The following is a 17,887-nucleotide window of genomic DNA, read 5'->3' on the forward strand; positions in this document are numbered from 1 at the left end:
GGTATGAACTGGGATCAATCTAGGAACCCCACGTACTATAGGTGAACTCTCTACCACTGAGCCACCGCGGCCCCCCACTTCCGGTTTTAATATGAAAATAAGAACTTAGATGAAATTATTCTTAGGATCCCGAATTCATATCAACAAGTCGTTTGTCGCCTGCTGTTACCGTTTCGGTTCTATGAAAGTCAATATTAAAACCGGAAATGGTATTAGATTTCTGTCACTTCCGGCTGCAATATCGGAATAAAGTAGTAGATGAATTCTATTCTTGCGGTACAGAATTCATATAAAAAAATTCTATCTACTGCTATTCCGGTTTTTTCCACTCTGACGATCAATGTTAAAACTGTAAACCGATTTTCATCATTGTCGGTTTTAGTAGATTAAGGTAAAAAAAAAAACTTATTCTGACGCTGAATCCATAACATAAAGCAATTTCTCGCTCTCTTTCTGTTTTTACTCTATTCGGATCAACGCTGAATGTGCAGATGATTGTTAGAAGAGAGGTAATCTACTCTTGAGACGCTGAATTTACTCCAGCAAACCATTTCTCGCTATTTATAATCATTTTTGCTTCGATGCTAGTCGACAAATAGACGGATGAACGTATATAGTCGTCCTATGAAAGTTCCCATACTTATGTATAGTATAGTTTGAAAATCGAATAAAAACAGAGAAAATTAAAATTAACATTGTAAGTTGGATGAATAAGAATGAAAGCAAAAAATGACAACATTAGATCTTTTCTATTAGTTTGTATACTCAGAAGAGCCAAAATTACATTTGATTTTGTAAACTGTAGTATATCTATTCTTCTCGGTAAGCATCTCAATATTTTGATAGTCATAAGCTGGCAAAAATTAAGATTTTACATGTATTCTGTTCGTATGATCGCAGATTGAAACTTCCACACTGGTGTACCCTAGGGATCCAACCTCAAACCATTGCATTTTTTTTTTTTTTTTTTTGTTTATTATATCTTATTAACAATATCGTGCACTTTACTTTTTCTACTGCCATAATGAAAAGTTTGATGGGAGTATATATTAGGATCAGTTTCGCCTTAATAGATAGCTTTGTTGTGTATAGTTGGTTTTACGTTGACCAAACAAAATAGTTTCTGTCGATTTTCTCAAAAAAAAAAAAAAAAAAGAGCACGAAAACGCACGCTTAAGATTGTCATTTTGTTCACCTCAACGAGATCTGTCTATTGATAGGTTTCATTTATGGACACGTTTTCTATTATAAAGTAGATTATTATTGTTTGCAAAAGGGAGGAGTAGAAAAATTAAGCTGCTTTTGAGTTATTTTCCTTATTATTATTCATTTAAATATTCCCCAATTTAGAATATAATTCCTTGAAATAACATATTTCTTGTACATAGTGGATTGCTTGTAAATTTGAAGAACAAGAACCAGTATCTATCCTTATTGATGACTATAATACGCTATTTGAATTTATTTTATCAACTACAATATTTTACGTTTTCGTGGATAATTGAGAAAGGAAATCAATCTATCGTGCACGTTGAATTTCACTAACGTGATTAATACTTCGGCTACTCTGGAAAGGAAAGAAATTACGTATAATCATAGCATTGAATTTGAATGTCGATCCAATCTTGTATTAGATAAGTCATTATGGTCTTTAGACCGGCCAAAACAGCTATTTCACTTCGTCGTTAAAAGCTCTCTTGTATGATCCCTTCTCAAAGGCTTCATTTGAATTGATTTGAAAATCCCTTTTCTCTGTTGAATGCTTTCTCAATATTCTACATCTTAATAACAGCTGCTTTCAATGTCGAGATGCCAGATGAAAAGCTTAATTATGGAGTAATTGAATTCAGTCTTATTGTATTGGTTCTTAAGCGTTGTTTTTATTGCTCTGTTCATTTCCTGTTTGGAAATTAACTCTGTGACGCATTTATTGTCTGCAAATGAAAACCTTGCCAATTTGCTTCTGTAGGTATATGTGCGTGTATTTGGGTGGCTAGTTGTTTTATCTTTCAATTTTACCGTGTTAATGCCTCTACATTGTCTTTTTTCTTATAATTTCTCATTAACGTCTATCACCAAGTAGACGTCTATCTGGCGCCTATGTATTTAAACAGCTGCAGTTGTGATTTTCCTGTGTACTTTCAAGATTTATAAAAGCTTGGGAGATTATGAAGAAATCCAGTTCGATTCAATTTTGGAAATATTCTATTAGTTTTAAAGAAATTCTGCATTGAATACAAGTAGTGATATTTATTACCTTACTTCAAGTCATTATATTTTTGAAACAGAGGTTTCTGGTTACGCAACTACTAAAAATTAGAATTTTTATATGGTCTATTTTAATTTTAGAACTTATCGGTCCGATTAAAATTACAACTAATTTATTACTTAGTTCTAATATCGCTGCCCTTAAGCAAATATATTCTCTCATTTTACGTCTTTAAGATATGATGTTGATTTTTGAGTTACACAAATGAGGTAAATGTAAAACATGTGTTATTGACGTATAGTAGATAATTAATATTTGATAACTATACATAGCAAAATGTTAACTTTAGTAATATATATATATATATATATAGTTTTTCTACTTTAAATGCTGGATAAGAAAGAAAAGAAGACCTAAAGTAGGGTAAACAGTCGTTTATGTTTCTGATATATAATAATTTTAATTGGTCACGACAGAATTTTGTTTACCGCCTTAAAATCACCAGCGTAGTTTATGTCTTATTTGAATAATGTAAATTCAATATTTATTTATTAAACAAAATCCTTGATACAGCCTGAAGCAGAACATGATGGACCTTATGCAGAGTCGTTCTGACGTGTGATTAGTGTCATACTAAAGAGTTCGACTAACATATGTTTCCTGCAGTAGTCAGGACTTTGGTATGACGCTACTAAACATCAAAACGACTCTGCATAAGGTCCGATAAGTTTAAACAAACATAGCAAAGTATTAATAATGTATCAAAGCAAATAACATGTACAATGTCTCCAATATGAGAAAATTATTGAAACCAAGCACAAAACTTTAATATAAGCATCTTTGATAGGTATTCCATAGTTGAGTAAAGTATCGATGCTGTGTCGATTAGATGGTAAATGCTATGAGTGATAGAAACCATGACACAGTTAAGCGTGAAAAAAATACTTTCTTTGGCGATTTGTGGATGTACTTAGATACGAAAGCATAGTTTAGTTATCTGAAAGAAGTATTGAATATTTTCTAAAGAAATTTTACACTTTTAGTTCTGAGTACACATATGTTTCTCATTTGGAGCAGGGAATCTTTCTTTCCCATATTTCGTATTTCTGGTATGCATAACGCGCGTGGCGAGGAAAACATTGAAGGCAAAATTTAACCGAAAGAGATGTGGTTAAATTATCAGGTAGAGAAACATTGTTTGAGTTCTGTGATTCACGAGTATATTCACTCTTGAGTTTTAGCCTTGTGCATACTGTGACTTGTTAAGACTATTTTAGTATATACATATTGTTGTACCTTAATGGAAAAAAATAAGACAGAAGTTAGTTTTGATAATTGTAAGTAGTTACTAATGCATAAAAATTGTTTACTATTAGTGACACCACTTTATTTCGCTACAGCAATATTAAGCAGGCTACAAATAGTAAGTTGTTGGGGCGACACAACCTAACATTGTAACAATCGTATTTATAAGAATAGTCTAAAATGTCTTCTGAGAACGGACTGCTACACTTTTACCATGATGAAATATATTCAAAGGAACAATATCAAGGTTCCACAAACAAAGAGACTTGAAAAATATTTTAGTAATGTAATGATGTAAGAAGCAATTAAATTATAAATACTTAAGATAAGTCAACCTAATCTTTGTGATAAGTAATTTAGAAATTATCAATAGCCTCCAAAAGTGTATAATAACCCATAAAATAGACACCTTATAAGGCAGATATCCTCATACAAATAAATAATCGCTAGAAAATAAAACAAACTTGGAGAACAGCAAATAAGGTTAAAATTTAGAATTTGAATAAATCAAAAGAATCGTATCATCCTACAGTTTAGGCTGTTATCTCCGGTCTTTCCAACTGACTATACTTATTGTAGTTATCTGCACACAACTAAATAGACCAACGGCAAGCCAAAGTGAGACCAAACACTTTAACTACTTTATAAATAAAAATATCGTTTCTAGTATTTTTCTTTAGTACTCAGTAAATAAAAGTTTTTGAATAGCAAAATTGATATTCCGGAGATATTAATTTTATTTTTATTTTTAAAGTGTACAGTACATTTCCAATAACTCTTTTTTTCAATTCTTATAAATGACTCAACGAAGTAATAAATTTTATTTCTTACTTAGAACAGAAGATAAGGTATGCATTTTAATGTTTCTTCACAGTTTGTTGACTAAGTGAATCTTTACCTGGAATCAACTACAAGGTATATGAATTAAAAGTTTTTTTTTATTGCTATATGTATATATTTAATATCCAAGAGTAAGATTTAAATACAAATCAGTTAAGTTGGACAAGTAGAAATAATACCAAAAATCACTCCACTGTTCCTCTCCCCTGATTATGACTAACCCTACTCAACCAAAATCCATTCACATGCTACGAAGAAACGCACGAAAATGTTACACTACAGCAAGCGCCACGCACAACCTTGAAACTTCATTTGCGCTTGATCAAATTTCCTGTAAGTGTGTTCAAACTATGTTCTTGTTTTGTATTGCAATAAATGAGTCTTCCAGTGCTAAATTTCCATATGAACCTATTTACAAATTAAGACAAATGTCCATTTTCATTCCTTAAAAAAAAATCGATGTCCATCACCATGGGTTTTCATAGTACTGTTTATACTACTTATTCTGATGGGAAGGATTTTAAAATGCTGACTGCATTTCCTCTCTGTATTGCTAGGTAATTAAAAGTAAATGTATTGTTCTTTTTCTTGTCAAAACTGCTTGGTACAAGGTTAAACTTGTTACATACGTTCGTGTCATTTAATAACAATGGATCTAGCCCGGGGCTGGGGAGACTACGAACCCCAGTTTTTGAGTAACAGAAATTATTTAATCTATTATTTGTATATTTTTGAAAGTTTATAGCAAACACATATACATATCTTACTCAGGGTTCTGGCTGGTCCCCAAGTTTCTTACCTTCTAGATCCGCCACTGTTTAGTAATTACCCTAGCTCTTGGGTAAACTGTAATTTAAATACTAAATTAAAAGTTTTTTATAACCCAACAAAGAAAATGAAGTCGATATGAGATTAAGTATAAGTCAGTTTGAGCAAGTGTTCTCGAACAGTTTGTGACAATTGCAGTACTTTCGAATCTGACTACATCAAAGTTGTTGATATTTACTTCTTTCAACCACATTTTTGAGCAGTGTAACGCACAAACCATAATATATATTCTGATAACATGTAAATAACAAAACCTTACAAAGAATCATTCATCCCAAAATTGAAATCAACCTAAATTCGTACTTACTTGAATGTAAAAGTAGTTGCATTCCATTTAATGTAAATTATTAATCAATTATAATAACCAACTAAAAAAGAAATTAGTTATTCTTTTATGCTTTACTCCGTTCTCTGTACTATTGATGAATTCCAAGCAATCAAATTATATGATTGGGAACCTACAATCATCTTAAGATTCCAGTGCAGATATTGGTGATGTTTTGATACTTTTCCAGTAGCTATACTGTTGATCACAAAAATAGGTGCAATTATCCAATACCTTTAGGACTTAAATATTTATAAAGATTAAACAAAACTGTTAAATTGTAAGGTGATCCTTGCAATAAAATCTCCTAAGTTTAAATTTGAACATTTAGTTACTACAGACATTTGATATTTTTCTCAGTGAAAAACAGAATAATAGGAAATGTTTACGTAAACTCTTAAGTGCCCTATAAGAGTTTTCTTTGGTAAAAACAACCATAGTGCAACAAAAACTTTCCTTCTGTTGGGAATATAAACTTTCGTTAAATTTTAAATTTTATATAACATGTATGTATGTCTGAATATAAGGTAATAAAATCCTGAATTTATGCAAGGAACGTAAAAATACAATTACCTACGGCGTAAAACGCTAAAATCTTAAGTTCTTTAAAAAAAAGAAAGGTAAAAATGGAAACATTTTTTGAAATTCTGAGAGAGAAAACACTTTCAACGGCATCACGCTATGTTCTGAGTTAAAGCAGTGAGAAAACTCCCTGCATACTAATGAAAGAGAACAGAGAAAGTGTATTTACAATACAGGCCATACCGCTACAAATATATTTTGCGCTCAATGCAAGAGAGTGAGTCCATTGCTGACAGAGCTCCGTAAAGAATAGCTCTCGAAGTAGCAGATAAGGAAACCGTAGCACTGTACAATGATTTCAGCACATAATTCTTTATATCTTCGTGAAAAATATAGCGTTTTTCCTAAAAAGTATGAGGAAATTTTCAGTTCTAATTGTTCATACGAATACGCTGAACTCATCTAACTTGCAGCGCAAACAGAGATATTTCAATAAGTACTATAATTTCGGAGTGCTTATAAATAACATTCACGTTCTTACACAAATTATAAATTGATCATGACATAGAATTATAAAGAAAGTGTCTGAGTTCATATGTTTGTTCGAGGTAATCTTCGAAACTACTTGACTGTTTTCAGTAATTTTTTCACCGGTTGAAGGTACGCCTCTTCTGGATGGTTATAATTACGAGGGATGTTTAAGTCAGATCTGTGACTTTCAATTTTGTAGGTTTAAAAATGTATATTTGGATTACAGTGCTGCATGTAGTAGTAACTGGCAAGTATGTTATCTTCCTGATAGATGATAGACATGTCATGGACCAGTCCGAAGATTGGTAAACAAGATGGCAGACAGTAGTGCTACTGGATGCGTGAAACTACGTGCGGTAAAATTGTTTCTTGCAACCAGAGTCGTAAAACATGCGAGCATCTATAGAAAACTTCAAGTAAAGAACGGTGATGAGGCGTTTAGCCCCAGTAAGGCATTTGGATAATGTAAATATTTCAAATATAGCCGAAAGTCCGTCGGTGATAATCCGAGATTGATAGTTCTAAGTCTACAGTAGTAGTTTCTGAACAATTAGCGCGTAGAAAACATGATATGTATAATCGACGCGTAGTCTGTTGTCAAATTACTTAAGAAATAAATTCTTATGATGGTGAATAGCTTTTCGCTTTTGGCCGACACAAAAGAATTTATCTCTGCACCTTGCTCCGACTTACTTCCGTCTCTTTAGACCCATAAAAAGAATTCCTCTGAGGTGGTCAGTATTTCCGCATTGAGAAGATTGTACTAGGGTAGTTCAGACATACTAGCAAATCATTCTATTCTTTAGCTTTCCAGGAAATAGTCCAATGATGAGAGAAGCGTATAAATTTAGTAGGATAGGATGTCGAAAAATAAATGCAGTGTCCACTCGAAATTTATTCATTATTTTGTAAAGTCCTGGTTCAAATTGAATAACCCTCGAAGTTAACCTAGTGTCTCACTTTGATTCCATGGAAGCCAGCAATAGAGTAAAAGATGGAATAATGTAGGCAAAGAAAATTTTGCTTCTTTAAATAGTGCTTTCCAACTTCGGAACATCTAAGGAAATTTGAGATGAAATCTTGTTAATACACAATACGAATATATCATTCACTTGTTCGAATTGAATATAACTGATACAGCGGAGGCTTCTTCTTGAACTGAGTCGTTGGAAACACAAACAAGAAAACAATCATTAAGAAATGTATATGAGATGATTCTGATGATTGAAACAAAACAAATCAATCATAAGTTTTCAAAAACTCTGTTTACTAGCTGTTAGTGTGGGGGAATTTTGAAGCTCATAGCTTCTGAATGCCATAACTTCGCAACAAATGCATGTACTAACGACCATTAAGTCTCTGCAAATGATACATAGTACAAGTAGCACTGTGTTTCAACGTGACTAAATATTGTCATGTGTTTTTCATCACACAAAGTTAAACTCTTCATAGTAGTTTATGTGGGGAAAAGACGAAGGGAAGAGAGCAATATTTTATTGCCAAATACCGCTATAGTTTTCTTGGTTATTATATTATATAATGATTAGTATATGAGTATAAATATAATGACTTCTGAAAAGGGATTTTAAAAGATTTAGAGACAAAATTAATATTATTTCTGGCAAGAAATTGAGAGGAAAGATACAAGCGATTTGAGAATAGCATTTCTCGTGCATGGACGATATATTACATTCAGAAACGTTGAATTATATTTTCTATGGGAGTTGTATTCCACCGAGCACAGCGGTTGCCCTATCCATCATCAAACGAGGAGGTTCAACCGACCAAGGAACGTTGGCGGCGTCTTAGCAAGCAAATGTATTTATATGTAACGAAAAATAATGATTCGAATAGAATTGTATATGATTTAAATGCATGCGCATCACTCGTGATTTTTTAGTATTTTTTCCTTGCTTTGCCAAATAAAATAAATATATATGATCAAAGTGTACAATTTGTGAAATAAATATTCTCTTTTAAAAAACGGTATTGAAATGTGGTAATTCGTGTAGAAAGTTTCTTGGTCGATTACATATTAGGCCAAGAATATGTATAAATATTCTTAGAATATCTTTCATTCCTAGTTTATATATATATATATATATATATATATATATATATATATATATATATATATATATATATATATATATATATATATATATATATTTATTTATTTATTTATTTATTTACACAATCGTCTAATGACTTCCTTCTGGTTAAAAAGAATAGTTTTCTTTTTATTCGGAGAACTTGAGTTTATCTTCATTCTAGATTATGCTATTACTGTTAGGTAATATGCAGCGCAAGTTTACAAACTTCCGTGCATCATGATTCCTCTACACTTTCTTTCTTTTGATGTTAGAATTATTGCTTTTAAATGTTTACCAATAGCAACCACCTTCCAACCCTTCACTCTTTTATCTCCTTGCACATTACCAATAAGACAATTTCTTCCAAATAATATTATAAACAGTTTCGTTTTCTCCTTCTATGTATCTACACTATTTCTTTTCTTCTCTTTGCTAGAGTTCCTGTCCTACTTACATTTCGAATACTTCAGTCACTGTCCTGCACTCCTTTGTAGTGTTAATATGGAAAGCTCCACACGATACATTTGAAGAGCTTTTGTAATCCTTATTTATCTATGCTTGTCTTTTTCCGAAGCTTCTTCCGCCCCTATCTTTCTTTTTATTACTCGCTCGCACTTCATACCGTCGCTAATAATATCACCTAGATTCTAACTAGTCGTCTGCTCAACTCTCTCCGCTTCTGTGAGCTCCTCCCATTTAATATTTTACACAACTTTTTTTCTCGTGCTTTTATAAATTTTGATTCAGATTCCGCTACAAGAGCCGAGTTATTTGCTATGCTCAACGTAATCCTTCTAGCGAAATGCCGTGTTCCGTACGTGGAGCTTTCTTAATGATACACTGTATTTAATATCTAAGTACAGTGTTTCTAGTACTTAGATATTAAATAATGTCAGGCACAACATTCTTATTATTCTTCTGTTCCAAGTTTATTTCCTTTCTCTTATTCTCTAGCTTGTTGATTAATTCATAGGTTTCCCGTGAATTTCCAAATCGTTCCTATCTACAAAACCTTCTTTGGCATACTTAGCTCAAGCTTTCCTGTTAATTCAGTTCGAAATCTATATGGCATGTGGTCTTCCTTAGTGGCGATAAAAAGATTTATAGCTCCAGTCTACCAAGATATATAATCATAGAGTACTATCCCTTCCTAAAGATTAATTCATGTTACGCTTGAATATTCACTCATTAGCTCTTCAGCAAGCTTTAGTCATAATTTCAAACAAGCAGGCATCCCAGAGTATAATTGCCTGTAGTAGTTCTCCAAGATTTTTTGAAAGAATGTTTTTAATGTTTATTATTTCATTGTATCTTTTTCGAAGAGTGTTATATTTAACTCTGTATTACTGATATCATTAACCAATTCATTTTTTGATAAAGCATTCCCAGACTTGTAGTGCACTTACGACTACTTATAGTTTTGACTGAGATAAATTAAATATTGCTGGAATTTTTACTTTCTTCATGTCAGCATGCTTGATTATGATCTGAAACTTAACAAGTAAATGTAAGCAGTTAACTTTTAAAGAAGAGAAGAAGGGGCCATGAATACATTGATAACATTAATAATGAGGTGTTTAATCACTACAATGGATATTGAAGTTACCACTCATACTGTTAGACCGTATGATAGTAAAGTTTCCACCAATCAAAAGCTTGCAGATGAATTTAGAATCATCCATTATATTCCTGGTGCCTGCAAAGAGTTTATATCAAATTTTGCTGTGGCTAATAGCCTGCTACAGATTATGATGAACATAATATGTTTTATGTTTGAAGTAAAATATTTTTCTTTGTATTTCAATGTTAAACTACAACTAAAAGACAGAATAGTCATTCTTTTAGTTGTTAGACCTTTCTGTTATTACGCGGTATGTGTACTGTTTTGTTTGTACTTTCCCAGCACTTCGTTTACAGTGAGTTTCAAAAGGAAAATGTTTCGTCAACTTTCGTTGCAAATAGTTGAAAGCTAAATAACTAAAAGAATGTTTAAAAATAACGTGCTGGGCAATCTTGTATATTGGTCTTAAGAAATATGTTTATAATGGTAGGTTTTTGGTTTTAAGTATTAGTTTAAATGCAAAACTGTTATTTTTCGTTTCCCAAAACTAAGATCAGGTGGAAGTTTTCCGTTTTAGTCTCATACATTCAAGTACTTCCTGGATCGAGCGCGATGAGTATTTTGTATACCGTCACGACCTGACCAATACTACTGCAGAAGAAATCGTTACAAAAGAACTGCAAAATACCGGTATAGAAACACATGCGTCAAAGTCCGGTAAAACAGTAAAAGAATAACTGGTACGTGTAACTCGTGAGATGCACAGCATTTTTACCAGTCAGAATAGAATATATAATATACCTTACGTTCGCTCATAGGTTAAATATTCGATCTTAAGCAGTTAAAAACTTACGTAGTCGTTGCTATATTACATAAAATCATAAATGTAACACCTATGAAATTAACAAATACTGCAGTAGTGATTTCACTTTGAAACCGGGATATATATATATATATATATATATATATATATATATATATATATATATATATATATATATATATATATATATATATATATATATATATTACTCTCATCGATGAATCGTAAATAGAAGTAGTATCTTGCACAAGCGGAACTTATTTATAAGAAGAACTGCTTATTTTTCTAGATAACTCGCAGACGTAGCAAATGTAAAATTTAATTTTCCTTCTCATTCAGTACTAATTGTAGTCATGAATATTTATACATGAAAGGAATCATGTGACAATTACAAGAATCAATGTTACAACAAATGATTAATACTAATTGCAGAAGTGATTTATATAGTTAATGTTAGTAATGTTCATACTAAAATCCGATAGTGCATGCATGAGTTTTCTGCTTTTTTTTTCAAACTCTTTAATTTCTGATGAGGCAACGTTTACATAGAACTGTGAAACAGTTATTATTATAATTGCCGTTGATTAGATCCGCTTTACACTATGACCAGGGAATCAATACCCTCTCACTCTCTCTTTTAGCCTAATATGGAAGGGTCATTAAACGAGACCAGATGTTTCCCGGAGGTTTTCCGCAATAGCATGTGGTGATTCCCCGTGAAGCAGTAACGTTCAGATATCCCAACATGGCTACAAGACTTTTATATGGATTTGTAAAATATGATACTTCATGTCAGCTTATTGTATAATTTTGCAAAATATTCACTACTTAAAGATATTTTGTATTATTGCTTCGGTATAACGTTAAGATTTATTGAATAGTTTTCAACCATGGTATGGCCTATTTTATGATAGGAGAATTATTTTAATTTGTAAATATTTGTGGAATTCTAATTTTTTCTTCTTTACAATATTTTGCTGCACCATTATCATTTTGTCATTATAATTTCTGTAGTTAAGGGTCCTCTCCCACTTCATACACACACACACACACACACATATATATATATATATATATATAAACACATATATATATAAACACATACACATATATAAAAACAGTGTGCATGTACGTACGTATGTATGTGTGTATGTACACTCATGTCCAAAATGATTGTTGCATAACTATAACTGTCTTCTTGTAAGAATATAATTTGATAATGACTATGCAGGGTACTTTTAATACTGATATTATGTGTATAATCGCGAAATGTATATTTGTGGTAAAATTCATACGAAAATAATTATAAATAAGAAAATTAGAATAAGTAAAGCAAACTGTTGCTAAATGGACAAGAAAGTTTTATTTTCGTTTTATTGATCTTATTAACTGCTCTTTTGACATGAAATTTGCTACATACATGTCTTTGCCGATTATACACATACTAACGTTATAAGAAATACCAGGGAATTCGTTATCTAATTATATTCCTACAACAACATATTTATAGACATGCAACAATAATTTTGGACATGAGTGTACGTATATATGAGTGTATACTATAATATCTATAGAAAGCCACACTTTCAGGACAAACTCATACTAACCATCTACAGGATAAATTGCTAAAATTATGAAAAGTATTAAACCTATATACGGTTTCGAATTAACATGTACGGTAATCTAAAGTTTCTTGTGATTGAGCAAATTTTATGTTAAAAGTGGTTTACAGGTCTTGATTTTTGGCGAGCATGATGATGCAGTCTCCAATAAATTTTCCCTTTGTCTCTTGCTATTAACTAGTTAAGATTGCTATGGTTCATTGATTCTACCATTTGATAAATAAGCATTGTTTATGCATAATTGTCCGTAGCATATCTTTAGAGTTGAGTTGAGTTGATTTTGAGTTTAACGTCCCGTTCAGCAGCGAGGCTATATGAGACGTGGACCTACTGATTAACGTGGAATCCGAACCACATGAGCTCCCTCCGAGAATCGAACCCAGGCCTCCCACGACAAAGGCGTGCACGCTAACCGCTTAGCCACGAAGGAGCTCGGCGCATATCTTTAGAGTTATATACACATATAAAAGCGTCGTTAATTAATGAAATTAAATATTGCTTCCTAACGAAGATTGTTTTCAATTGAGTATTAATTATTTTCTTTCCAGATCCTCCTATCGTTTCTGTGAGTCCGGACAACGTTACAGTAAATGAATCAACAGATATACTTCTCTTCTGCCATTATGAAGCTAACCCCATGAATCTCATTGCCGTCCGATGGTAAGTACATCCTACCTGTACACCAAAATAAACATTCCTTGTGTGTTTATCAATGTATTTTTTAATGTTAGTTATTTTAGATCGTTACAAATGTTTAAATATCAGTATACGTGGGACACTTGTCGAACTAAGTAATATGCTGTTTATATACAACTGTTGAGAGCTTGTGTAAGGATTGACGGGATTAGTTATATCGTTGCATTTTGTTTATTTAACATTGCTCAAGAAAGTTTTAGTTTGTAAACAAATGGATACGGGACGTCCTCCAGAAATTAAACCTGAGATTGAAAATAATAAGAGACTTACTAAATAGATTTATGCGTATGATGATAATCAGTATTTTGAATTAATATTTATATTTACCAAAGGTTGCGGTAACTCAGTGGTAGAGCGTTCACATCTGTGTCTCGGGTCCTTGGTTTGATCCCAGCTCGCGCCAAGTGAGCTTTGTGGTGGATAAATATGATGTGTGTGGGTTTTCTCAGGTTCTCCTGTTTTCTCCCACTTTCTTCATTCCGCCATATCATTCATTTCTCATCATCATCATCTCCTGTAGCCTAGCCGGCATAAAACTGGGACATAAAACTTCAAGATTTCATTTCATTTTTGATATTCACCAAAGATATATTTAAAGAAAGTTGGGCAAAATTTAGCACACAACTAGAATTCTCTAAGGTGACGCAGTGGCTCACTGGTAGGGGTGCTCACCTCTAGTACTAGAAGCCCATCACTCGAATCCAAGTAATGTGTGTTTGTGGTTCGAGGTTCTCTCGTTTCCTCCCATATGGACATTCCCCAACTCTTTCATCAACCTTCACTTTCATTAGCCATCCATTTCATTTAGCCTAGGTGGAGTTAATTGAGGTACATTTCAATTTCATTTTAGAATTCTCTACTGTATTATTTTAATAACTAAATTTTCAGTTACAAAATTTAATAACTCTCTAACCTTCTGAAATTTATTTGATAACTTTATAAACCAATATAGTTATTATATATTAAATCATTTGCTAATGAAAAGTGTACTCGTTCGGCTCACTGCTTTTAATCTGGATCTGCTTCTGTTTCGTTATGCAGATATCGGTTGCGTAGGTTGTAATGTATTACAAAGAGCACACACACTTTAATTAATTAATAATGTTATCTAAACAATTAAAATATACTTACGGAGAAAAACGATAACTTCATTTTCAATAATCTCTTCCCACAAGACGAAACTAGGGGCAAGGTATCATAAATTCACATGACTATCATTAATTACACATAAATTCATTCTAAATACCAATAATAATATTAATTAAATTGAAATGCTAGGTATATTGGTCCAACAACCAATTAATTGCTTATGCTTGCTGGTTATATGTGCACTACATTATACATATGTATATGGTCTCAACACTCGCAAATATTCATTAACACACACGCACATACAAATATATATATATATATATATATATATATATATATATATATATATATATATATATATATATATATATATATATATAATACAGTACACTATAATTAGTTAATTCCTACTTAGAAAGAATAGGGAGAGATTCTCCTTTAAAAATATACATTATAGCATACTGTTTCAAAATCTTCGTAAACTCTAATACAATGGATGATTCTTAGATAAAGGAATTAGGTTATAGTAACTGTATTGAAGAAATGGTCAATTTCACTTTTGTGGTCTTCAGAGCTCGGTCTATATTTGACTTATGCACAATTAAAATCGGATTTTCTATTGTTTAAAATGCAGTGAAGCTAAAATGTTTAACCGCTTACATAGTTAAATCTAATATCTTTCTTTTAATATGATTAATTAGAGGAATAAGGCCAATAGTATAAAGTAAAGAAAATTGGGATATGTAACTGGTGTAATTATATTGAAAGACATTTTCAGTTAAAATCTGTTTAAGTAATACCTACTTTTCATACATGGAAAGTAGTGTTGATGGACAATTTTCTGCTGCCCATTTGAAACAGAACAGAAGCAAATGTGGGAATGAAATTCTCTCTCGAATGATAATAATTTCTTAAGTACCGTGATCTAATAAAATCGCAATAAATCACCAAAAATCTTTTCTCAAATTGTTTTAAACTAGTCACCAAATCAAAGGATTACGAGTAATACTCTTGATTTATTTTTTTTCAAACATTTTAATTTCTAAATGGATCACTGTATAAAGTAAAATTTGGGAAATGTGACTGGTAAAAAGTAAAAATCAGATAATTCAGATTGCTTTTTCAAGAAACGTACAGGGTTATGGGGAAAAAGTAAAAATCAGATAAACTAGAAACTAATTTTCTATTTATTTGCTTCTCCTTAGCTTTGAGCTAAATGGATATTTTATATATTTACTTTCTTTTGTTTTACAATAACAGTTTTACTATTGTGTATGAAACTACTTTTGCAAGGAATGGCCTACTTATTTACAAGATTAATTTCCTGTAAACGATTTGTTTTTTTTAAACTCGGAAACAAATAAGAATGTAGGTTCTGTTAGACCTTCAGAGAAGGTATGATTTTTCTGTAACCTGTAAGTAATACTTTACTGATAATTGTAATATATCTCACTTGAAATGAAAGTTATCCTTATTATATATCAGTACGAAAAATACATTTTTTAAGAAAGTAAGTAGAAGTCCTGATAACAGTAAACGTAAATTTGAACTGTTTATCTTTGACTAAGTCATAAAATATTTCACAGCTTTACGTATTTGCCTATAAAATACTTTACAGTTAAAGGGTTACAGTTAAAAATTGTTATCTGCTTCGCCTGTCAAAAGCAATTTCGAAATAAATAGAAAGACTGCTTAACCACTTCGTTAAACGGTCTTGAAAGGAAATACCAGCTCGAATGGTTTCTCTATTCCTAATCGATATGAAAGTGTCAATTGAAGATTCCAAACATGGATAAAAGTATCTGCTCCAGTTGTGGAAGGTAAATACTCATCAATTGTCCAAGAATGAGGTTCTTTTTCATTATATTTGTTCACTTCAGATTCTTCCACGATTTGTTTTTTTTAAACTCGGAAACAAATAAGAATGTAGGTTCTGTTAGACCTTCAGAGAAGGTATGATTTTTCTGTAACCTGTAAGTAATACTTTACTGATAATTGTAATATATCTCACTTGAAATGAAAGTTATCCTTATTATATATCAGTACGAAAAATACATTTTTTAAGAAAGTAAGTAGAAGTCCTGATAACAGTAAACGTAAATTTGAACTGTTTATCTTTGACTAAGTCATAAAATATTTCACAGCTTTACGTATTTACGAAGAAGAATCACTTCTCTTCTGCAACTATTCAATAGGTACTGGCTAATTTTGAATATGTGTCTACAAACGGTCCACGAAACCATCACATTTTAGTCAGAAAGACAAGTTTTATTTTCTGATACTCTGCGGTTGGTTGTTTATATGTAAAGTACAGTGTTTGTAGACAATATGAAGTCAGTAAATACTGTATTTTAGTGTATTTTCAGTCAAGATCACATAATCCAAATGTCTATTAATCACATAAGCCAAAGCTTAGACTAATGTTTCAGTCTGGATGTAGATCTCTTTAAATTCAAGCTTTTATTGGTGCATAGCTTGTAAAATTTCCTTAACTATCGTCCATATTTCAATTGTTTCGGAAATTGTCTTTCCATTCTTTTCTGTTAAATGCGAGAAGTACTGGCTTTAATAGATGAAACATACTTCTCGATTTGCTCTTGGTGAAAGTTTGCGTCCATTTTGCTGTAGTACTTTGTTGATTTCTAAATTATTCTTTTCAAAAACTTTCGTTAAAATTGAGTTTATGAACTAACCTCGTATACACACTCAACTTCTATATAACTTTCCCAAAGAAGTGTAAATAACATTCCATTTCTTCACAAAGATTACTCAATACAAAATCACTGTTCTTTTTATTTATAATCTTTTTATCCCTATATATAGAAAAAATAATTTCCGTGAGATATTCTCGTAATAGTATTTTAATGATGTGCTTTAAATGCGTTTAATCAGTTAGTTTAAACCTCAGGTGAAATTTAGCATTAAGTGATAATGTGACCTAACATTTTTGTAACAAATAATTACTAGAATAGTCAGAATTAATGGATTTGTCTTATTTAGTTTAAACCATGGTTTAAGTTAAACTATCCCAGGCCATGTAAGTTTATGGTGGATCTTATCCGGGGGTTTTCTTGGGGTTGTCCCGTTTCCTCCCACAATTTCATTCCACCAATTCTTCCATCTTCATTCACCTGCCTTTATCATCCGTCTACCTTAGCTTAAAATAGCATAATCGTGGGACGTTAAACTGAAAGGATGATAAACCTGTTTAAAATAAGTTTCTGGTAATTTTTAAACAAAACTGTTAGGATAGTCAAATTGTTACTTAAATCTATGCTAAAATTACATCTATTCATTTACAAATAACACTAGTGTTCACTCATTATACTATTCAATATAATAATTTAAGTATATACACTGTTGGGAACAATGAAAAGAAACAATCACCAATTTACTATTTATTCAAGTTTATTTACACTTATGTGCACTTTCGTTTATTT

General features: G+C 31.5%; 1 protein-coding gene across 1 annotated transcript in view; it reads left to right on the forward strand.

The window, feature by feature from the left end:
- Window positions 1-17,887, forward strand: part of nrm (neuromusculin) — an 851,931-nt gene that overhangs the window by 600,686 nt on the left and 233,358 nt on the right. The window contains exon 10 of the mRNA XM_081726627.1: window positions 13,208-13,319. Coding sequence (XP_081582753.1) covers window positions 13,208-13,319 — 112 coding nt within the window. The remainder of the gene's footprint in view (window positions 1-13,207; window positions 13,320-17,887) is intronic.

Source organism: Thermobia domestica, chromosome 9 (genome assembly GCF_964235325.1).
Source record: "Thermobia domestica chromosome 9, izTheDome1.hap1.1, whole genome shotgun sequence".
Lineage (NCBI taxonomy): Eukaryota > Metazoa > Arthropoda > Insecta > Zygentoma > Lepismatidae > Thermobia > Thermobia domestica.